The 23,980-nt window shown below is 36.4% G+C and overlaps 1 protein-coding gene across 2 annotated transcripts; it reads left to right on the top strand.

The window, feature by feature from the left end:
- On the top strand, nt 1-22,611 carry HACD4 (3-hydroxyacyl-CoA dehydratase 4). 2 transcript variants are annotated; one of them, XM_027105954.1, is made up of 7 exons: nt 4-336; nt 1,724-1,827; nt 4,105-4,232; nt 13,257-13,369; nt 17,573-17,679; nt 20,430-20,555; nt 21,462-22,611. In XM_027105954.1, the coding sequence occupies exons 1-7, from the start codon at nt 299-301 to the stop codon at nt 21,542-21,544; spliced, it is 699 nt and encodes a 232-aa protein (XP_026961755.1). In that variant the 5' UTR covers nt 4-298; the 3' UTR covers nt 21,545-22,611. The 2 variants fall into 2 exon arrangements, with proteins under 2 accessions (XP_026961756.1, XP_026961755.1); XM_027105955.1 differs by lacking the exon at nt 20,430-20,555 and having other exon boundaries at nt 1-336.
- Nucleotides 22,612-23,980: the final 1,369 nt, after the last annotated feature.

Raw genomic sequence — 23,980 nt, 5'->3', positions numbered from 1 at the left:
GTCTCAACACAAAGATTAGGAAGCCGGGTAAGGAGCCTGGTGCACCTTACTTGGGACTGGGGTGTGTTAGGGCCCCCGCCAGGGCGGCCCAGCCCGGGCACCTGCCGCGCCTCGGCGTGCCAGTGGTGGTGCAGCTGGCTCCCGCCGCCGCAGGAACTTCAGGAACTTTTTTTTTTTTTGTAAATTGCTGCGTGAGGAGAGGCCCCGCCCTTCCGCGCCCGGCCGCCCGGCCTCCCCTCCGGCGCTCCTGGCGGGTGTTCGTTCCCGGTTGGCGTGGAGGGCCTGGAGACGGCAGCTCATGGGACCCGTGGAGCTGCCCGCCTGGCTGCAGCCCAGGTAGGACGCTCGGCAGAGCAGGGAGAGGAGGGGGTACGGGAGGAGGGGCCGCCGGGGGTGAGGGTGGGGAACGGGGCGGTGGGTGGTGCCGATACTGATGAGCTGGGGGAGCACCGGGCAGCGCCCGGGCAAACTTAGGCTCCACACTCCGTGGGGCTCTGGACAGGTATTAGCTAATTCAGTTGTCTCGACAACCCTAACAGTAACTGTTATTTCCCCCATTTTATAGCTATGGAAATGGAAAGGACGGGCTGCGTGTCCACCCTTCCTTTTGTGCTCTCTTGCCGTCTTTTTCTTTCTTCCCCCTCCGCCGACCTGGAGCCCTTCCCTTGACTTTCTCTACTTGCTGCAGGAACACCAATCACACGTGTAGATTTCAGGGCCCAGTTCCAGAAAAACTGATCCAGTGGTACGAGGGTAGAGCCTGGGATGTGTAAGTTTAACCCACGCACCATGTGATTCTGCTGTAGGTTTGAGGGAGGAATTCCTCTTCTCCACTCATTTAGTAGTACTTGAGTCATCTGTAGGGGTGCCCAGGTAAAATCATCAAGCTACACTGTATCTGCTTCCCAACGTATTTGCCTTATTTCCCAGAGGTTTCACATCTCCAACTAGGAGAAAAATCTTGTCTACCCTGGGCAGGGCCACTCCCACCGCTTTTCCGAACCAGAGGCAATGCTTCAAACGGTGCTTTCTCTAACTCCCTCAAACGTGTATCTGTCAGTCTTCTCTTAGTCATCTCCCCAGCAACCCATTTTAAAAGCCAGCTTGACTTACCATATCTGGCCCAAGTGACTAAACTGCTTTCTCTGTGTGTCTGGTGAAGGAAGCTATCTGCTCTTGCAAAATATAATAGGCAGTGGTGAGACACTGTCCGCAGTCACATAATGCATTCAGAAGTCAGGTGTGTCCCATGATTGAATTATCCACCACCTGGGAATGCCACCATTGCTACTCCCCTCTTGTAACTATAAACTAGTTATCAAGTTCAAGTTCTGCACTTAGCAGGGACACATATCGACCACATCAGCCCCTCTCCATCCATATTTTCTTTTCAAAAATATTCAAAGCCTACTTTGCAATGCTTTTATTCCTTGGGGAGCAGCAAGGTTAGAGGTTTATCAAAGATGAAAGTGGATTTTGAAATAGAACCATATTTGTCTTTAAACAAACTCAGGATGGTTACTTTAACAGATAGTGTGTGCTTTCAAAATCTGATGGGGTTTAGAGGGGTAACCAAATAAAAGACTCTGATATGGAATAGTTGTCTCTTGCTTGCTCAGATTGGCCAGTAAGTTAGTGAAAAGATGAGTATAATGCTGAAAGGGTGATTATAAAGGAAGTGTTTAATATGTTTAAATGAAGTATTTTCCTGTATTTATTGTAGGTATAGGAAGAATGCCTATCTTTTCATCTACTACTTAATCCAGTTCTGTGGCCACTCATGGATATTCACAAATATGACAGTCAGATTCTTTTCATTTGGAAAAGGTAAAAGCCCAAAACAGTTTTGGATTTTTAACTTTCAATCCTCGTTTTCACCTAGTCCTGGTTATAATAATTTTTTAACTTCTATGAACTGCACCTAATAGCCTTCACTTCTCTAAAATGTAGTGACCATATTTTTCAGTAAGCATACTTTGTTCTTACTGCAAAAACCAAAACCTTTTTGGAGGAGGGGGGGTAGGTAAGATGAGGGAAAGGTATGTGGCTTCCCCCTGAGTAGGCGTTTGCCCTGAAAACATAGACATGGCGTTGGAGTGGTGCCATTTCACTCTTCCTTTTTGGTTCTGCACCAAACCTTAGCAGATTTGGTGTGTGTTGTGGAAATCTGTAAATTCCAGTAAAACATTTTTTGCAGAGAAATCAGGAATTAACCAATTCTTCTCCTGTCTTTTATTCCCCAGGTTTCAGATAACTGGAAACTACTAACAAATGAAAGACAAACTTTATATTCCCCAGGCTTCTATTTGATCCCTTTAAAGGGCAGTGTGTCCATAAGAAAATGACACACTTTGTAGATGACTCATCACCTATATGGGAGTTAGCATTAACGGTTTAAGTCATAAGTTTCCTCCACTTTCCTAAAAAGTAAAGATTTTAAATGCATTTCAGTTTTCCAAGAAATGAATCACTGTCATTTAACATTCTGACTGTCAAAATAACATTCTTTTCACGTTCCATCCCCACATGGGTAAGTGTCATCACAGTTTACAACTGTTGCATGACTTGACAATTTGAGCAACTGCTGGTTTCAGCTAAAAACAAACATCTAGGATATATCTGGGAAAAGTCATGCTGTGCTCATCAATTCAGACTTCTGTATCCTCAGAAAATTAATCTACTTCTGTGGCACCATAAATGTTGCTTTTTCATTACTGCAATCTACAGATAAATTCTTGCCTTTGTTAAGAACCTCCAAAGATACAGCCTGAGGCTTGAATTTCAACTATGAGTTTTGGGAGTCCTCAAGCAGAGGAAAACACAGGGCTTAGGAAAACTTCCCTTATATTTTTAGGAAAAAACATAACTTCTAGACCTTGGAAGTTAGCTGTGGCTTTGAGGGCATATTATAGGTCATTCACAACATGAGTAACAAGGCATGAACTCTTTCTTATGCTGCCTGGCCTTTCCAGTAGGAAAAGTGCCTTAGTCAGCAGTGTACTTATTTCTTAATTGTTATCCTGCCGTTATAATTATAAAAGCTACGTATTATTAAAGAAACACAACCCATTCATATGGAAGGCAGGCTGAAAAGAACTATGTGGGGTTCAGTACAGTTCCTGAATCAATGTATAAATTAAGTAGCTCAACAGCACTCAAGCACCTGGACTAGTAACGTCTGCTACTTTCTTCCTTCAAGGAGCCGTGTGACTGATAATTCTCTTACAGCAAGTGCAGGGCCATGGATAAGAGCATGGACTGTCTATGCCTCAGGAATCATCTGTGAAATGGGGATGATAATTATGTCTATCTCATAGAGCTGCTGGGAAGAGACACCCTTTGTGGTTGATAAATTATTATCATGTGAATGATCACTAGGGAGTGAAAACAACAAAGACTTCCCTAGAAGATTCTTAACATGGCAGGATTTCAATTTAAAATTTAAACCAACACATTTATCCTATTTAGATGAACATTTGTTTGCCTCCCATTTCAGCTCTCTCCAAATGCAGTATTTGTTTTGGGCCCTCTGCAGTGGGCCCAAGTTCCAGTGTTTAAAACTCACAGAAATCCAGAAAGCACTAACTACATATATATGAGCCATAAATGCTAGATACACATAAGATGTTATTTGATATCATGGCATCATTAATCTCATTTCCATAAATCTTCTCTGAAATAGTATTTTCTCATCTCTGTCATTTTCCTGTCAATGGACAAGGTGTGGGCACCACAGCTTCTTTAATAAACTCACTTCCAGCCTGTTTTCACTGGTGTAGTCTAGAGTCTAGCTGTTTACTTTTATGCTGGGATTCCTTTAGAATCTCATAAATGGGAAATAAATGCTTTAGCTTTGGCCATGGAGCCTTCTTTTTCAAGTTTTAAATCCTTTCTGGAAGAGGAGCAATTAAAATGTACAATGATATAAAGTGCTTTCTTTGGTTACATAGTCTTTGTAATTTAGTAATCTATTTAGGAAATTTCTCACATGTACTGAGAAAAAGGAAATAAGGAGTCTCAACTGTATTTCAAAGTGCTTTATAGATTTGGGTTGTGATCTATGTTTTACTTACCATGTCTGTCTTTTTAATTCACTGGACGCAGATTCAATGGTTGACACTTTTTATGCAATTGGACTTGTCATGCGACTTTGCCAATCTATTTCCCTCTTGGAGTTGCTGCACATATATGTTGGCATTGAATCAGACCATCTTCTGCCTAGGTTTCTGCAGGTAGGTTTTAATCGCATTATTTGTATTATAGAATTTGTCGCATACTTAACTTTGTTCTATTTATAGCCTCTGTTGACTTTATGGCAGTGAAAAAGCCAACCTTTGCTAATTTGCAACCCACATCACTAACAAGGAGAATTCCATGAAAAACTTACCTCATCCTAAAACACTGCACACTTAAAAAACAGAAATATAGATCAATGGAACAGGATAGAAAGCCCAGAGATAAACCCATGCACATATGGTCACCTTATCTTTGATAAAGGAGGCAAGAATATACAGTGGAGAAAAGACAGCCTCTTCAATAAGTGGTGCTGGGAAAACTGGACAGCTACGTGTAAAAGAATGAAATTAGAACACTCCCTAACACCATACACAAAGATAAACTCAAAATGGATTAAAGACATAAATGTAAGGCCAGACACTGTCAAACTCTTAGAGGAAAACATAGGCAGAACACTCTATGACGTAGATCACAGCAAGATCCTTTTTGACCCACCTCTTAGAGAAATGGAAATAAAAATAAACACATGGGACCTAATGAAACTTAAAAGCTTTTGCACAGCAAAGGAAACCATAAACAAGATGAAAAGACAGCCCTTAGAATGGGAGAAAATAGTTGCAAATGAAGCAACTGACAAAGGATTAATCTCCAAAATTTACAAGCAGCTCATGCAGCTCAATATCAAAATAACAAGCCAATCCAAAAATGGGTAGAAAACCTAAATAGACATTTCTCCAAAGGAGATATACAGATTGCCAACAAACACATGAAAGAATGCTCAACATCATTAATCATTAGAGAAATGCAAATCAAAACTACAATGAGGTATCACTTCACGCCAGTCAGAATGGCCATCATCAAAAAATCTACAAACAAACAAATAAAAAAAATCTACAAACAATAAATGCTGGAAAGGGTGTGGAGAAAAGGGAACCCTCTTGCACTGTTGGTGGGAATGTAAATTGATACAGCCACCATGGAGAACAGTATAGAGGTTCCTTAAAAAACTAAAAATAGAGCTACCGTATGACCCAGCAATCCCCCTACTGGGCATATACCCTGAGAATACCATAATTCAAAAAGAGTCATGTACCAAAATGTTCATCGCAGCTCTATTTACAATAGCCAGGACATGGAAGCAACCTAAGTGTCCATCAACAGATGAATGGATAAGGAAGATGTGGCACATATATACAATGGAATATTACTCAGCCACAAAAAGAAATGAAATTGAGTTGTTTGTAGTGAGGTGGGTAGACCTAGAGTCTGTCGTACAGTGTGAAGTAAGAGAGAGAAAAACAAATACTGTATGCTAACACATATATATGGAATCTAAAAAAAAAAAAAAAAGGTGATGAAGAACCTAGGGGCAAGATGGGAATAAAGACATAGACTTTATGGACTTGAGGTTATGGGGAGGGGGAAGGGTAAGCTGGGACAAAGTGAGAGAGTGGCATGGACATATATACACTACCAAACGTAAAATCGATAGCTAGTGGGAAGCAGCCACATAGCACAGGGAGATCAGCTGGTGCTTTGTGACCACCTAGAGGGGTGGGATAGGGAGGGTGGGAGAGAAGGAGACACAAGAGGGAAGAGATATGGGGACATAAGTATATGTATAACTGATTTACTTTGTTATAAAGCAGAAACTAACACACCATTGTAAAGCAATTATACTCCAATGACGATGTTAAAAAAGAAAAAAAAAAGAATACAATACCTGGTTGCTATTGCTGTTATTTTAGGTATCATTTGTATCTAGCCCTAGATGACCATTGTTCCTTTTAAAGGCAGGTTGAAGGAAGGTGGGAAAGTCACTGGTAGATATTTAGTATACTAAATCATTGCTGAATTAAGGCAAGAAAAACAAAAAAGTGGTATTTTCCATAAGGAGAGATAAAGGTTAAGTGACTATATGAGCATATGTTTAAAATTTACATGAGTATAATATTAACTGTTTGCAAAATAAATTGGAAAAATGGATAACAAAATATGACCAATTTGCATTGTAAAAATATTTGAAATACCAGAATCTGATTGTATTGCCAGCACCTAGCAAAGTGCTTATAACAGAAACATACACCTTCAATTTTGTTGATTGGAGGAGTGGCATAGATCCTTGTATTAAAATTTGCTTAAAATACCATGAAAGTTTAAAAGATGGAAATCAGAGTATAAACTTGAGGAGCCTATCAACTCAGCATTGCAAGTTCATGGGAGATTTTTGTTTATTCAGTAAAAGTAGAGAAATAGTATTCATTAGGATGAAGACATTTTCAGTGTTGACATATCAAATGTAAAATAAAAATTGGGGCAATATTTGGAGTACAAACTAGTAACAGAGTAACAGAGCTAGCCAAAACCTAGATGGAAATGCCTTAAATGTATTTCCTTACAAAATAAAAAGGGGTACACATATGTCCCAGAAGAAGCATATTATTTAGGAAAAGATTTATTGGTATTTATTATTTGTTAACAACTAAGATGCATATAGCATCATCTAATGCTAATTTTAGAGAACAGAAGTAACAACCCACGTTAAATGAAAGTTGTATTCTGTCATATGGAATTATTTTGCTTGGAGTATGATCAAATTTATCTGAATCTAAGTCATGTTTTCTTTTGGCATACTTTTTTGGATTTTGTACTTTATTAGGCTAAATTGGATAATATTAATTTTATGGTAAAACAGCAGTTTCAAAGTTAAGAGCAGTGTTATTTTAGTTATTTCCAAAGAAGGAAATGCAAGTGAGAAGCAGGACAGTTAAATTTGTAAGAAAGAAGAGCATCTTGAATATGTCTAGAAAATATGCATATATTTTATGCTTTCCAAAAGTATGTAGACTTATCCAAAAATAGAAAGTATTATACAACTTAGAAATCTGATTTCTTGCAGTCCTAGAAATTCCAGAATATTTAAGTGTGATTTTAATCACTATTAATTGAAACTGTAGTGGCTTATGGAAGTATGATCACTGTAATCAGAATATATCCTGGTTTGGTAATTAAAAAATAATGGCAAGTATACACTGACACTTTTTATTTAAAGGTGAGGTGGCAAAGTCTACTGTTGTTGGAGCTCAAATGATTTTTAAGTTTCTGTTGTCAGGAGCAATCAGGGACCATCATAGTAGTGAAGACCGTTACCATTCTCATTCTGGGCTGATTATTGTTAATTTTTGTTGTGATGTTTAGCTTCCTCTTTTTATCTCTTTGAGATTCTACCTGTCCTCTGTTTCTTTTATTCATTTACTATCTTTTCTATGGTTTTCAGAATGGACATAGTATTGTAAAAAAGCTTCAAGAACACAGCATCGGGTCCAGAGTTTCATTTTCTGCCCCCTTCTTTTATTAGAGTTCTGCAGATAATTAGAAGAATTCCCTCATTATGAGATGACTCTGAGGCCCCTAACTTTAAAATAACCAAACGAAAGTCTAAAGTTGTGTAATTATTCTTGGTTTTCCTGTTTCCCCACTTTTAAGTGAAGAAACTAGTTAAGAATGTGGCTAAGCTACTCATACAGTAATCATAGCTGATTGCATATAGTATCTGGAAAAATGCATGGTGTCTAGCTGCTTTCAAGTAGGTTGAAAAACATGTCTACTCATTTGTGATGTTATTTTGACATTACCTTTGTGAGATTGCTAAGTCACAACGGAATTCTCTTTTTGGGAACTGGTCTTCCAAAATATCAAGATAAGTAATTCCCAAAAGAGGTAGGAACTCTTAGCTAGTTGAGCAATTAGAATCACATGTATCAAATGACGGTGGTGTGTGTTTAGGAGGGTATGTTTGTTTTCTGTGTTTTCTTCTGTACGTTTTTAAATGTTTTATACACATCTTTATTTTGACAGTTAGGGAAGAGCCACTTGATTTTCTAATATTACAATTGGTAAAAGAAAGTGGGGGGAACCCATTGACGATAAGACTATAATAAGTTAACACAGAGATGTATAGTTTATGTATTTTTTAAAGGTACAATTTAGAGGAAATGGGCAAAATGATAACATAAATAGTTGTTTATATACATCCATTTTTGGAAACAATTACATGCCAGTTAAAATTATATCAGGAAATAAAGTAAACTTTTGGTATTTTTAATTTTATAAAATGGGAAAGTAAAAAAGGTCCAAAAGTAGAATATAACTATAATTAAAAGTGATAAGTGAAAACTTGGCATCTCTCCTCTCTAACGCCTTGCTCCCAAATGAGCTTGCGTATTTTATTAGCTTGATTTTTAAAAAAAAGTTGAATTGGGAAACTATTTTAGTATATTTAATCAAAACAACTTGCTTTTATGGAGCGGAAGTACCACCAACCCTGAAATATTGATTTTGAAGGGCTTTCTTCTGACTTCGCTTGTGCAGAAGCCTGAGAAAGAGGTTTTTATTGATATAGCTTTAGGATGTTTCAACTCAGGGAGAGGGAAAATATCCACAAAACTAACCTTTGTATTATGACATTAGCCTGATGTGCCTTTAGGAAACCCTCAGAGTTATCCACTTTACTCCTTTACCTTTTGAGAAATGCAAAGACTTCATACATAACTGAATTATAACGGCTAAATTCTGCCTCCTTACCTTTGCATCCCAATAAACATAGCTGCACATGTCTTCATTTTACACAATTTTTTAAATCTATAAATCAAAACACTGGGAGTTATTACCCCCAAATTATCGTGCCTACAGACTTCCATTTGTGAGCCCAAATTGCCAGAACAATTTTTATTTTTACCGACATCACATCCTATTTCTGATAAGGACAAGCAGGGGTCTGCTTGTCAAAAATCATTCCAAAGATTTCACAGTCACAGATTCATAAGAACAAATATGAAGGATATACCCAAGGAGAGTGTCTTAAAATAAACCCTTTTAGGAAAACAGCAAAATTTCACCCTAATTTCTTTTAATCCGTGACGCAGGTGCTTCTTTGCATTGCTAGATTTAATTATTTTTTTTCCATAAAGTCATATAGATTTTCTCTCCAGTTTTAAGTTGGGAACAGGTTTATATTGTTAGAGATAAAACTGTACTGCAGATAGTGTTGTGCTATGAGATTCCCAAAACTTTGATGCTTCCTGAGAATGAATTATTCACTCTGTACATATGAATTATTACATACAATTCACTCTGTACGTAAGATTTTCGATTTTTCTGGTATTTTTTGCATTTGATCAGTGGAGTTCTTTAGTGTGATAGTTATAAATCTATATTCACAGTATAATTTTAAAGATGCTGAGATTAACTTTTTTATTCACTGATAGTCTTGATTATATAGAAAAATGTATTTTCCTGTAAATATACTAATCACTACATTAAATTATGCTTATTTTTATCTCCAGTATAATTACTTTACACAAAAGTTAAATAACTTATCCGCGTTCACATAAATTGTAAATGGTGGAGCAAAAATATGGATTTGGGCTAGTTTTCCTGAACACTCAACTATTATGCTACATTTGTTTACAGTGTCTATCTCACAAACTAGGACATAAACACCATGAGGGTTGAGACTTGGTCTTGTTCATGGTGTTATACCCCTCGGGATTCAGAATAGTGCACTCAATAAATATCTATTGATTGATGAATAAGTAAAAATATATAAATAGTATTTAGATGCTTTTGTCTTACAGAAGAATGTGGTGATTTGAACATTTAAGGGTATGTTTCTGAACTTCTCAGTAATATAATAGTCTTTGAGGCTAAAACTAATTTATTTTTAAGATTGTAGAAATTCTCTCTATAGTTGAAGTATGATTTTTTTACTCCTTCAGTAGTTTATAACTAATTTGCTAGATGCCATTTATAAAGTAACAGTTTTAGTCATTGCTTAATCTGGAGTTCAGGATTCCCAAATAGAACATAAAAATGCAAAATATTTTTATTTTGTAGTTACCAAATTTTTGAGTTAACCACATTACCAATATGTTTAATTTGGCCTAAGTTACAGTGTTTTTACTGTGCTTTTATTCTGCCTGCTTGAGTTGCACTAAACATTACAAGACCATTCATTAGTAATTGTCATGTTCTCATAGGATTTGTTTAAAATGACAAAGTGCTAAGTTTTCCCAAGTGTAAAGCTCTAAATAACTGGTCAAACTATTATATGTAAAGAAAAGTAATAAATTTTAAAAGTCTATTCTTCAAAATTATTTTGGTGTTGATTTAGAGAATCAAGTAAGTTCTTGTTTTAAGGTTTAACTTTTCAGGAGAGGCTTTTTTTTTCTTTTTTTGAGAATGGACTATAACATAGACATTATGCGAGGGTGTAGCCTATAAAATAACAAAGGTGAAAATGTCTTAGTGTTTCAGAACAAGGAATTTAGAATGACATTGTCTAGACTTTGATTTCATATCTATAGGCAAGTCACTTTCACTTTGTAAAATGCAGTGTCCTTTGTAAAAGGCAGATAATAACAATAGCACTTCTTAGGGTCGTTATGGAGTTTAAATGAGATGGCGTGTGTTTGGAACGTGGCACAAAGTAACTAATAAATATTGGCTTTTTACCAATTTAAGAATATCGCCCCCTAAATTCTCCCATTGTATTACCATTGAATGGTCAAGTTAGATTTAAATAACCATCAGATAATTTATTAATTAGACTGACATCGTATGGGAGGAGGACCTTCACATACCTTCCTGTATATATGTGGTTGTGTTTTGGGGGGCATGCTGATTGCTGATTTCTCCGCAGTCAGGTTACCATCACTAACATGCCACAGTCCCTCATGTGATGATTTTAAACAGCGTGAGTTTCTTTGTGCAACTCCAGTCTCTCTCTTTTAGGAGAGTTTTCCCTCCCTACTCATTAGTTGAGGGGCAGCCTGAAATCAGGGATTGCCTGCAGCTCTGGAAACCAGGAGACTTGGGATATATATGTTTCCAGGTCTGCCACTAGTATGGGCAAGTCACTTAATTTCTCTGGTTCCCAGTTTCCTTATTTGTAAAAAGGTGGGGTTGGGCAAGTATCTAGCAGGGCCCTTAGAGAGCCATCTTATCAAAAGGTAGCTTATGTTCTCTCTTTCAGTAGTCAGCCATGTAATTAGAAATATGTGTATATGCATTCATGTGTGTATCTCCTGAGATTTTTGTCAAAAATTAGATAATTTTCCTAATTAGCAGGCACTGATCAAATGTAGGATTAGGCAGTGCCTAAATACTTGTTTGCTGCTAAGATCTTGTATCCGAAGGCTGCCGGGTGTCATAGCAGCAAGCTTGGATCATTCGGTAATTATCATTGCAGTTAAGTCTAATTTGTTATATAAATATGGTTAAATCAGGAAACTAGGGCATTGTAAAGAAAGACAAAAGAAAAACAGCCATGTAGGTAGCTTCCATTGATTGACTAAGGTTTGAATCATATCTAATTTCCTTAGCCAAGCAAGGGCCCTCTTGACTCACCAATGTGGTTATAAACACGCTGATACAGCTTCTACATGTGGATTTCTGATCATGTGGCCCAATGTTGGCAAATCCTGGATTTCTCTGCACTAGGTGATTTTCCAGGACTAACAACCTATGATTCTAAGTCATAGATTATCCCAGTCTTTAGTCCTTGATCCGCTTTAAAAATAGACAGCTATTGAAAAATACAAAGCAGCCCTCATCTTCCTTTATCACTAACATGCTCCCTCAATCTCATGGATATTTTCCTTCGACCATTGTGAGGAAAGTAAAATGTTCTATTAAAAACAAACAAAAAACGCAGAGTGTACAAAGTATATTAATATGGCATAAGAAGGCACATTAGATTGGAAAGAGGAATGTATATTTTGAGGTCAGTAATGAGCTGAGCCATAAATGTGTGCATTCTTAATGATTTATAGATGCTTACTGACTTGGAAAAATATGAATTTGTTGAATTCTTTTCATTTTCCACTAGCTTATGTGGGTTAGGATTATATTATTTCGCATCCCCTTTCTCCCTTTCTCCCACCTCCCACCCACCCCCACCAAAAAAACCTAAAAACAAAGCAAACCCCCCCAAACCCCCAAAACTACAGGGGCTTCCCTGTTGGATGAAATGGAAATTTCTCAGCCTGTCATTCAAAACTCTTCACATCCCAGCCCCCAACACATTTTCAATTTTATCTCCTAGGATTCCCTTCTGTGCACCTCCTCTCTAGCCCCCAGGGGTTCTCCTTACTCCCCAGCACACTGTGTGTTTTCACACCTCTGCCTCTTTGCTCAGGCTGCTCCCTTGGCCTAGGATGCCCATTCTCCTATCCAGTCTACCTGACAAACCCCTGTCCATTCCTCAAGATCCAACTGAAATGTTGCCTGCCTCCATAAATCTTTTCCGCATCTTTTTCTCAGACAGGTATCTCCCTCCCCTGTGCTCCCATATATAGCCCTTTAAATGACAGCATTATTCACACTGTGTTACAGTTACTGCCCCACATTCTCCTACCATTGCTACCCTGTGTAGCAAGGACCATGCTTTCATTATATATGTAGTCTTAGCATCTGATACATAGTGGACACTCAATAAAAGCTTGTCAAAGTGAGTAAAAACCACGTGTGCATGTATCACAAGAAGGGACATGCCCTGATTCAGATGAAATGTTATCTTTTTATTCATTACATATAATTTGGAGAATGCAGAAAAACAAAAAGGAAGAAATGAAATTCATCTGTAACCCTGCTCCCTCAGAGATCATGTTAACTGTGTAGTATATATATTTATAGTTAAAGCATACTTTTTTTTTTTTCTTTTTTTGGTGGTACACGGGCCTCTCACTGTTGTGGCCTCTCCTGTTGTGGAGCACAGGCTCCGGGCATGCAGGCTCAGCGGCCACGGCTCACGAGCCTAGCCGCTCCGCGGCATGTGGGATCTTCCCGGACCGGGGCACGAACCCATGTCCCCTGCATCAGCAGGCGGATGCTCAACCACTGCGCCCCCAGGGAAGCCCTTAAAGCATACTTTTAAGAGGAACTCTGGTTTTTAAAATTAGAAAATTACCTACCCGCTTAACAGATGATCCTAATTCTTGACTTTTCTCTTTCTTTGTTAGCTCACTGAGAGAATAATCATCCTCTTTGTGGTGATCACCAGTCAAGAGGAAGTCCAAGAGAAATACGTGGTGTGTGTTTTATTCATCTTTTGGAATCTATTGGATATGGTTAGGTAAGGAGGCAAAATAATCTCTTAAAACAAAGCCAGATTGCTTTCTACAGTGAAGCCAGTAATAGCTGCTTACATTTGGTTACTCTGAATGAGAGAAAAATACATAACCCCTTTTCATATTATTTTATCTTGATATGGAAATGTATTTTTAGTGCTTTCCATAATGGGCATATCAAAGATAATGGAAACCTACCATGGTATCAAGAGCAAATCATTGCATCAGGTTCCCAGCAGAAGACTTGGCGTACACCAATTTGGAATAAACCTCGCAGCTGTTGCTAATGAAAGGCGTTCTTTGCAATTGCTCTGGTATGTGTTACTTTAATAAGCAAAGCAAGATTTTTATTCTATCATAGTCACAATTTACAAAGTTGGTTTCTTGGAATTCAAGAATATTATAAATATAGGGCCTTATCTCTCTGGGGAAAAAACACACCTCCACAAACATATTTGTATACAATTCCAGCGGGTTCAAATAACTGAAGTTCTTTCATGGACTCACTGGGAATCCTTGGACCTCAGGTTAAGAACCCTTGCTCCCGATGGTGTTATGTTTCCTTCTAATTCTAAAACTTTGTGTGTTATCTCTACCAGCAATGGTGTAAAATTGCTGAGCCCTTTGCTCAGTGGCTCACTTTGGAGAGGCTCCTAACTGCTACTTCAAGCTCTCACAAATGAGAACCGTCCCTCCTGCTTGAAAGATCTGGATGTGGATGGGTAACAGAAGAACCCTAGCATTTTAGCTGAGGTTATATAAATTCTTTATTATATTGTCAATAACTTGGCTGAGTTAAGATATTCTAAGTAGAATGAATTTAATGAAATATTTTGTTGAATTAAAGTGACTGTAATTCTTTGTTATATATAACTTAGTTATTTCTCACTTTTAACTGAAAGATTTGTGGACTTGGGGCAAACTTCAAGGAGTTTTGTAGCCCATGACTTTCTGTTTATGAGACATGGAGCCTCATTTGGGACTGTGGCTTTCTGATGTTTCATTCTCTGGTATGCCCAACTCTTTCAGTGTCGATTCAGTCTCAGATAAGCTCAGTAGACCCATTAGAGAACAAAGTGGTTTTGGCATTGAGAGTGGTATCGTGATGTGATGGAAAGAATTTTGGACATAGAAGTGGAAGATCTCAGTATGAACCTCACCTCCACTGCTATGTGATCTTGGGCAAATCACACAACCTTAAAAATAACAGCAATGCGATAATTCATGAACCTTAATATTCACCCTTTTAAAGTATAAAATTTGTCGATTTTAGTGTATTCAAAGACATGTGTAAAGACATCACCACTATCTAATTTGAGAACATTTTCATCACCCCCAAAAGAAGCCCCAAATCCATTAGCAGTCGCACCCAATTCCCTTTTCCTTCCAGCCCTGGCAGCCACTACCATACTGTCTGTATGGATTTGCCTATTCTGGACATTTCATATAAATGGAATCATATAATATGCACCTTTTGTGACTGGGTTCTTTCACTTAGCATAACGTTTTCAAGGTTCGTCCATGTTTTAACAGGTATCAGTATTTTATTTCTTTTTATGGCTGAATAATATTCCATTATATTGATATACCAATTTTTACTTATTCATTTATCAGTTGATGGACACTTGGGTTGTTTCTACTTTTTGGTCAGGAGGAATGCTGCTGTGAACGTCCATGTACAAGCTTTTGTGTGCACATATGTTTTCATTTCTCTTAGGAGTGAAATTCCTAAGTACTGAACCTTTTTAAAACTCATTTTTTTCTCTGTAAAATGGGGGCAGAATTATCTTCCCAATTTACCATAGAATGACTTTTTGAAAAGCAACTTCCTCAACCTGATAAAAGCATCTGTGAAAACTCCACAGCCAACATAATGGTTAATATGAAAGACTGATCTTTCTTCCAAAGATAGGAATAAGACAACAATGTCTACTCTTGCCTCTTCTATTCAACATTGTACTGGAAGTTCTAGGCACGGCAGTTAGGCAAGAAAATGATGTAAAAGCATCCACATTGGAAAGGAAGGAGTAAAATTATCTTTACTGGCAGATGACATGATCTTGTATATAAAAAATCATAAGGAATTGACTAAAAAATATTAGAATAAGCTAGTTCAGCAAAGTTGTAGAATACAAAATTAATACACAGTTGACCCTTGAACAACATAAGGGTTGGGGTGCTGACCCTCCGCACAGTTGAAAATCCACATATAACTTATAGTTGGCCCCTTGTATACAGGGTTCCTCTGTATCTTAGGTTCTGCATCTGGATTCAGCCAACCCCAGATAGTGTAGTACTGTAGTATTTACTATTGAAAAAAATCTGCATATAAGTGGACCCACTTAGTTCAAACCTGTGTTGTTCAAGGGTCAGCTGTACAAAAATTAATTGTATTCTACACATTTGCAATGGCCTATCCTAAAATAAAATTAAGAAAACAAAACATCAAAAAATAAAGTACTTAGACATAAATTTAACAAAAGATGGGCAGAACTTGTACACTAAAAACTATAAAATACTGTGCAGAGAAATTAAAGAAGATCTAAATAAGTGGAAAGATATTCCGTGTTTATGGGTTGAAGACAATGTTTTTAAGATGGAACACTCCTCAAGCTGATCTACAGATTCAATGCAATACCTATCAGAATCCCAGCTGGCTTCTTTGCAGGAGTTGAGAAGCCGATCCTAAAACTCATATGGAAACCCAAGGAACCCAGAGTAGCCAAAACAATCTCAAAAAAGAACATAGTTGGAAGATTCACACTTCCCAATTTCAGAACTTACTACAAAGCAACCAGAGTTGCACACATCAAGAGTGTGATAATGGACATAAGGATATATTGTGGAATAGAATTGACAGTCCAGAGATGAACTCTCAAATTTATGGTCAATTGATTTTCGACAGGATGCCAAGGTCGTTCAATGGGGAAAAATAGTCTTTTGGTCAAACGGTGCTGGGACAGCTGGATATCCACATGCAAAGGAATGAATTTGGTCCTTTACTTTGCACCATACAAAAGTTAACTCAATGGTTCGAAAATCTAAATGGAAGAGATAGAACTATAAAACTCTTAGAAGAAAACATAGGGGTAAATGTTTTTGATCTTGGGTTTGACAATGGATTTTTAGATTTAATACCAAAAACACAAGCAACAACAAAAAGAGATACATTGGACTTCATCAGAAGTCATTTTTAAACATATGAAAAGATTCTTACCTACTCTTGTAATAGAAAAAAATCAAAGCAGTGAGATACCATTTTTCCCTTATATTGGTAAAGAACAAAAAGTTTGATAACATGCTATGTTTGGTGAGTGCTTGCACTGCTGATGTATATTATATATAGTATATATACACATAGGTAAGTATATGCAAAAATATTTTGGAAAGAATATATGAGAAATTGGCATTGGTCATTGCCTCTGAGGAGTGGAATTAGGGTCCTGGAATGAGAGAAAGATTTACTTTTCTGCATTCATGTTTTCAAGGTTTTGAATTTTGTTTTGCCATATGTATGCACTGCCTATTCCAGTAGTTCTAAGTATGGTCCCTGGACCAGTGGCATCAGCGTCACCTGGAACTTGTTTGTAATACAGATTCTCAGGTCCACTGAATCAGACACTCTGGAGGTAGGGCCTAACAATTTGTGCTTTAGCAAGCCCTCTGAGTGATGCTGATGTATGCTTAAGCTTGAGAAATGAAAAGATTTTGATAACTTCATCTATTACATCATAAAGGCAGGTTTAAAACCAACTCCTGTACCCAAAACAAGCTCCTAAGGCCAGTTCTTTAATTATTCACACAAGATGGCACATATTTTTTTTATTTTTAAAATTCATTACCTAGATATTTACAAGTCTGTCTGTCTTAAAAACTTAGCCTGTGCATAAAATGGGCTTGGCTTCTGAGTGAAATTGAAGTCACTATTTGAGGAAACTTGTAACTGTAATTTGCTGGGGGATAAGATTTACATTTTTCTCTCTTCCCTCTATAATTATCCGTGATCCACCCCATAAGACAAGGCAGACTGACACGATTCCTCTCTCTCCATTATTTACCTCTTCTCCTGCTTACATCACAGGAAATAAAGTAAGGAATTTGCATACTCTCCAGTTTTATCTGTGTATTCAATTACACAGTAAGGTATTCTCCTATTTCCCAGACATCAGCAGCAAATGATGTTTATGAGCAAACTTGTCTCCTTTCAGGTACACTTACAGCATGTTATCAGTCATTGGAATATCCTATGCTGTCTTGACATGGCTCAGTCAAACACTATGGATGCCAATTTATCCTTTGTGTGTTCTCGCTGAAGGTAAGAAAAGAGTGACTTTTCTGTATTGCTTACTGGCAAAAGCAATCCTATTATGATGATTCACAAAACTTTTTGATGATTAAGTTACTATTTTTGCTACTGTTCAGCTGACTAGGTGTTATCTTTCCTGGCATACTTCCCTTGATGCAAAGAAGCAAAACATTAAAATGTCAAGTTAAGGGGGAAGCAGCTCTGCACAGTAGACAAAATATTGGATGAGGAATGAGGACATCTGAGGGCCTTTAACTTCATTAACTTGCTGAGTTTGGGTAAATCATTTAACCTCTCTAAGTCTGTTTACTCATCCAAAGGGGATTTAACATTTAGTGACTCAGTGATTATTTGTAATGCATAGAAATTCAGTTCCCCCTTGGCTGGACTAGCCTTCCCACTTACCGTCTACCATGCTGCCTACTCTCTGCCAGTGACAGTTAACTCTACCTTTAGATGAGTCATTGGTTTCTCAGGGAAGCGTTCCTCAATTTCCTAATCAGCATTAATTCCCCCAATGAATCTCTTTTGTAAGACCTATCTTAGTTGTAATTAGACATTTGTGTGATTCTTTGATTAATGTCTATTTCCTTGTCTAGCCTCTAAGCTCCATGGGGATCTGGGGTTGTCTTTGTTTCTTTCTTCCTTTGTCTTATGCACCCAATATACATGCTCAATAAACAATGAATTATTAAATACAATGTGAAGTAGGCTAATTACTTAGCCTAAATGTAAACCTAAAGCTTAAACTCAAATAATTAAAAGCATCAATTTGCAAAGAACTTGAGGATATTTGGGGAGTATATGCTTCCCTCTGTAATGGATTTAGCAGACTGGTAGGGAACTCTGAAACAGACATGATAAAAGTTTTTGAAAACCAAAGGCATAAAGAAATTAAGAGGGCACATGTTAAGTAACTAAGGGAAAACATACAGAAATATTTAACATAAAATGATGGTGATGTTGGCAGTAATTATAAAGTATATATGATATAACCACCCGTTGTCTATCTACCAGTGAGCAGAGAAAAGGAGGTTATATTATAGTAAATCACGTTAGACATAATTTTAAAATCTGTTTTGTTTCCAAATAGACTATGCCAAAAGAATCTAGGGAATAATCTTCTTGAAAACCATAAAAAATGGATTGGCCATTTATTTGAGAACAAAATCCATCTCTCATTGAAACATTTATTTATTAAGTACATTCATTTGTTAGATAATATGAAAACTACTATAAAGAATATATAAAGGAATAAAGTAGCAATATGACTAATATTTTCTTAAAAATAGGGATGAATAAATATATAGGAAACTTTTCTTTTTATTCCATAATTGTAAACATTCTCCTTTCTTAGGAAAGCCATATTTATATATAGTTGCCATAAAATGCATATTCTTTTATTAAAATTAGTTTCATAAACTTATTCTTGCAATTAAAAAACAAAGTCTATCCAGAAAAATTTTGAAAGCACATATAACAAAATATCAATAATGATTAATTCTGGGTGGTAGAGCGTAGTAATTTTATCTTTATATATTTCTATATATTTCAAATGTCCCAAAGTATAAAAACATGTAGTTAAGAAAACCTGCTTGACTTTTGATAATTCTAATATCTTTTAATAACTATAGTTTCCCATCTGATAATATAAGACAAAAACCAAGTTCATATTCATAATCAAATCCACTATACTAATAAAATGCCAGAGACTTAGGTGCTGCCCATGGAAATCTTAGATGGCATGCTTTAGTGTCAGTTGCAGACTCTGTGCCGATTCCACTGTCTGGTTCTAACAGCTGTGGGTGCCTGAGTTTTCCTCTGTCTTTTTAAAAAAAGAAATTAAAAAATAATAATTTTAGACTCACAATAAGTTGCAAAAACAGTGCATTGTTTCCATGTACCTTCGCTCAGTTACCCTGATGAGAACATCTTATATAACCATAGTACATTATCATTTTATTCCATGAAATGTTATACAAAGTCTATACATGGGACACAATTTCATAGAATGTCCATCTCTTTTTATTTGACATGAGCCTCCTCCCTCAAAATAATTTAGGCCAGCATTTCTCACATGATTCCTCAGAATTTTTATTAAGTACTGCTGGGATGGGGAGGAAGAAAGAGCTATTCCAAGACCAGTTAAGCTGAGGAAATGGGTGAAACCAGTTTCTTTATTGCAGAACTTGACAGAATCTCTGCTATACCAATGCGTGTTATGAAACTCCAAGAGGAGAATAGATGAAGCATTTTCCATGTTCATTCGTCTGTAACCCCTACTTGTGGCTAAGAGGACAGGTATTTTGAGATACAATTTTTGGTACGAACTACTATGTATAAAATAAATAAGCTGCAAGGATATATTATACAGCACAGGGAATATAGCCGATATTTTATATTAACTATAAATGGAGTATAGCCTTTAAAAATTGTGAATCACTCTGTTGTACACTGGAAGCTTATATTGTACATCAACTATACCTCAGTAAAAAAAAGAAACACTGTAAACTATTTTTGTGTAGGCATAATAAAGTAAAAAATGGACAAAATTCAACAAATCACACTGCTATAATGGCCTTGCCAATCTGATCAGCGGATTTCTATATCAAACTATAGCTTTGGCAAAAGGATTCAGCAATTATCACAAAATGGTCGTTATCAAATTCAGAATATCCTTCAACTATGCATACATATATACACATCTCTGTAGCAAGTTAAGGAGGGAAACCTTCATGATTCCTTTTTTCTTTAAACAGCATTTGCCATCTATCAGTCATTGCCTTATTTTGAATCATTTGGCACTTACTCCACAAAGCTGCCCTTTGACTTATCCATCTATTTCCCATATGTGCTGAAAATATATCTCATGATGCTCTTTATAGGTAAGTGGCTTTTCTGTTTTGTTTTGTTTTTGCATTCTTTCTGTGCTTTTTGGTTTGTGCTGCCATCTACCTTAGTAGAAAGGTCTGTAAACATGGGAGAGATGGAAAAAGAGGGCTGACATGACGAACTAGACCTTGTTAGTAAAATATCTAGAAGTTATAATGCTTTTTGCAGGTCATCATGAGATCAAATATATCACTGTTTGCAGTGTATGAACAAAAACAGTTTTACTAGCAGAAAATGTAACTGCTTTGTGTATGAAATATAAAAGTTTTCACCACAAACACAAGCATCTACAAAGAAAATCTAGATGTCAAACTAAGTGAACTTGGCTATTTCTGGATTTCCCATTTATATCTGTTTTGTTTCCTGTTTGCTTGCCCTTATGTGCTAGCATTTTCTAGCAGGCCAGTGGGAATAGGTGCTAAAGGCTCAAGAAAAATATATAGGACAAAAACTTACAGTTGAGAAAATCTAATCAATTAATTAATTTGTCCAGAAAATTGGGAAACAGACTTCTGTTGTTAAATTTTAGTTTCTCCAGCTCTAACCTTCACAAGTCCTTCACAAGTCCTTAAGGTAATTATTACCTCTAGAAGATAACAACTATCAGGTATGTAAGAACAACACATAAAAGAGAAGACAAATGTAAAACTTTAGGGGAAGTGGAGAGAGCTAAAGAAAAGTTCCTTCTTTGCAATAAACAGAACAGTAAGGTGGAAGTGTTTGCTTTACTTCTCCTTCTGCAGAAAATCTGGACACTCTTTAAATATTCCTTCTTTGAGTATCCTTTGCAAGTGCCTTCTCCCTGGACTCCAGGCAGCACTCTGTATTTCAAAACCATGGTTCTTTCCACAGAGATGGTTAATCAGTCTTAATTTTTGCCATTTCTTTCTCCACATCAGGTATGTATTTTACCTATAGTCATCTTTACTCAGAAAGAAGAGACGTCGTCAGAGTCTTTCCCATTAAAAAGAAGAAAATGTGAAGCATGGCACTCTGATGTGACATAATAAAGGAGAGGCTGTGGATTCAGCTGCAGTAAACACAACAGGTGGAAAAATACCTAGTATTTCATAAAAATCCATGACATGCAATAATTGCTCTCCTCCCCAAAACTCTGGACATATACAGCAGTCTGTGTTTCTTACATGTTGTTTTTAGTATGAATACTCTTCATGACCTGTTTCACCAAAGCTGTGAATTTTACACAAGTTAAGTTTATATTGTGTGAAACCTGATTATTTTCCTGTAAGGTTAATGAGAAATAGGATTTTAACTGGAGTAGATTCTGTTAAACCAAGAAACCAAAGTTGTTAACCTAAATTACATCTATTTACATATATTTCTTTTCACTTCTGAGTTCCCAAGCAGCAGCTGATCTGTGGGAGGGGAGTGATGTGTAATATGTTCTGTATTTTTCTAGAATAACTTATTTTATAGACAGATGTCCCTGTCCCCAGACCCACCTTAAACATTAGACACACTTAGAAATTTAAACATTTTTCTAAACCCTGAAAGAGTATTTGTTAATACTGCACAAGTTATTTGGACTTTGATGGTTTAAAAGAGAGCCCTGAGGAAAACAGAATAGACCTTCGTTTTCACAAATAATGCCCCATATTCCTTTTTAAAAAAATCTAATCAAGCCATATACATACCTTAAAGGAGATAAAAGGTACAAAAATATAGTAAATCATTTAAATAAGGCAAGAAAATTGAGAACCAGTGATGCTTCAGATTATTTATTACTGAATTATTATTGCTAATTGCTATAAATCATATATGTCATCACTTCTACTTTTGAAAAATGCTCCTTCCTTTGAAGTTCTAAAATATATGTGAATAATTGACTAATAGAATAATTTCTGTACCTTCAGTATATCATTCACTTTTCTTGAGAGAATTATAGAATCTCATTATCCAGTAAGTATATAAAAAGGGTACTAAATATTTTGTGACAATAAGAACCAGGTAATGGAAATGTAATTATAAAAGATGGGTAATCTTATTTCCACTAAATAAAACATATGAAAAGAAACAATTGAGTATTAATAAAGATAGCTGATATCTTTATAAAGTTAGTATATTTGGAACTTTAAAATAAGTATTAAAATTATCCTTTTAAGCTGTACATTTTATTTTGCTTTTGTTTTTATTGAAGTATAGTTGACTTACAATATTATGTTAGTTCAAGTGTACAGCATAGTGATTCAGTATTTTTGAAGATTATATGCCATTATAGGTTGTTATAAGATAATGGGTATAATTCCCTGTGCTATAGAGTATATCCTTTTTGCTTAACTATTTTATATATAGTAGTTTGTATCTGTTAATCCCATACCCTTAATTTGTCCCTTCTTCCATACCTCTCCTCTTTGGTAACCACAAGTTTGTTTCCTATGCCTGTGAGTCTATTTCTGTTTTGCATATACATTCATTTGGATTATTTGTTAGATTCCACATACAAGTGATATCATAGTGTTTGTCTTTCTCTGTCTGACTTACTTCAGTAAGTATAATATTCTCCAGGTCCATACACGTTGCTGCAAGTGGTAGAATTTCATTCTTTTATGGTTAAGTAATAGTCCATTTTATATGTATAGTGCATCTTCTTAATCATTTGTTGGTGGGCATTTGGGTTGCTTCCATGTCTTGGCTATTGTAAATAGTGCTGCCTGCTATGAACATTGGGGTGCATGTATTTTTTCGATTTAGTGTTTTCGTTTTTTCTGGATATATACACAAAAGTGGAATTGCTGGGTCATGTGGTAGTTCTATTTTTAATTTTTCTAAGGAACCTCCATACTCTTTTCTATAGTGGCTGCACCAATTTGCATTCCTACCAATGGTGTTCGAGGGGTTCCCTTTTCTCCACATCCTCGCCAACATTTGTTACTCGTAGACTTTTTGATGATGACCATTCTGACTGGTGTGAGGTGATGTCTCATTGTGGTTTTGATTTGCATTTCTCTAATAAGTAGTGATGTTGAGCATCTTTTCATGTGCCTGTTAGTCATCTGTATGTCTTCTTAGAAAAACCTCTATTCAAGTCCTGCCAATTTTTTGATTGTTTTTTGGGATGTTGGGTTGTATGAGCTGTTTGTATATTTTGGATATTGACCCCTTGTCAGTCACATCATTTGCAAATATTTCCTCCCATTGAGTAGGTTGTCTTTTCATTTTGTTGATGGTTTCCTTTCCTGTGCAAAAGCCTTTAAGTTTAATTAGGTCCCATTTGTTTATTTTTGCTTTTGTTTTCTTTGCTTTAGGAGAAAGCAAAAAATATTGCTATGATTTATGTCAAAGAGTGTTCCGCCTATGTTTTCTTCTAGGAGTTTTATGGTTTCCAGTCTTACGTTTAGGTCTTTAATCCATTTTGAGCTTATTTTTGTAATGGTGTGAGGAAATGTTCTAATCTCAT

Source organism: Aethalodelphis obliquidens, unplaced genomic scaffold (genome assembly GCF_003676395.1).
Source record: "Aethalodelphis obliquidens isolate GAN/ISIS:26980383/991018 unplaced genomic scaffold, ASM367639v1 scaffold7, whole genome shotgun sequence".
Lineage (NCBI taxonomy): Eukaryota > Metazoa > Chordata > Mammalia > Artiodactyla > Delphinidae > Aethalodelphis > Aethalodelphis obliquidens.
Note: the sequence above shows the minus strand (reverse complement) of the source record. Positions and strands in the feature narration are given on the sequence as shown.

What these genes read in the sequence shown, in the direction of transcription:
- HACD4 (XM_027105954.1), top strand. Translation starts at nt 299, where the DNA reads ATGGGACCCGTGGAGCTGCCCGCCTGGCTGCAGCCCAG. An exon ending in CCCGCCTGGCTGCAGCCCAG is followed by an intron (nt 337 to 1,723) that starts GTAGGACGCTCG and finishes TATTTATTGTAG; the next exon opens with GTATAGGAAGAATGCCTATC. An exon ending in TCTCATGATGCTCTTTATAG is followed by an intron (nt 20,556 to 21,461) that starts GTAAGTGGCTTT and finishes TCTCCACATCAG; the next exon opens with GTATGTATTTTACCTATAGT.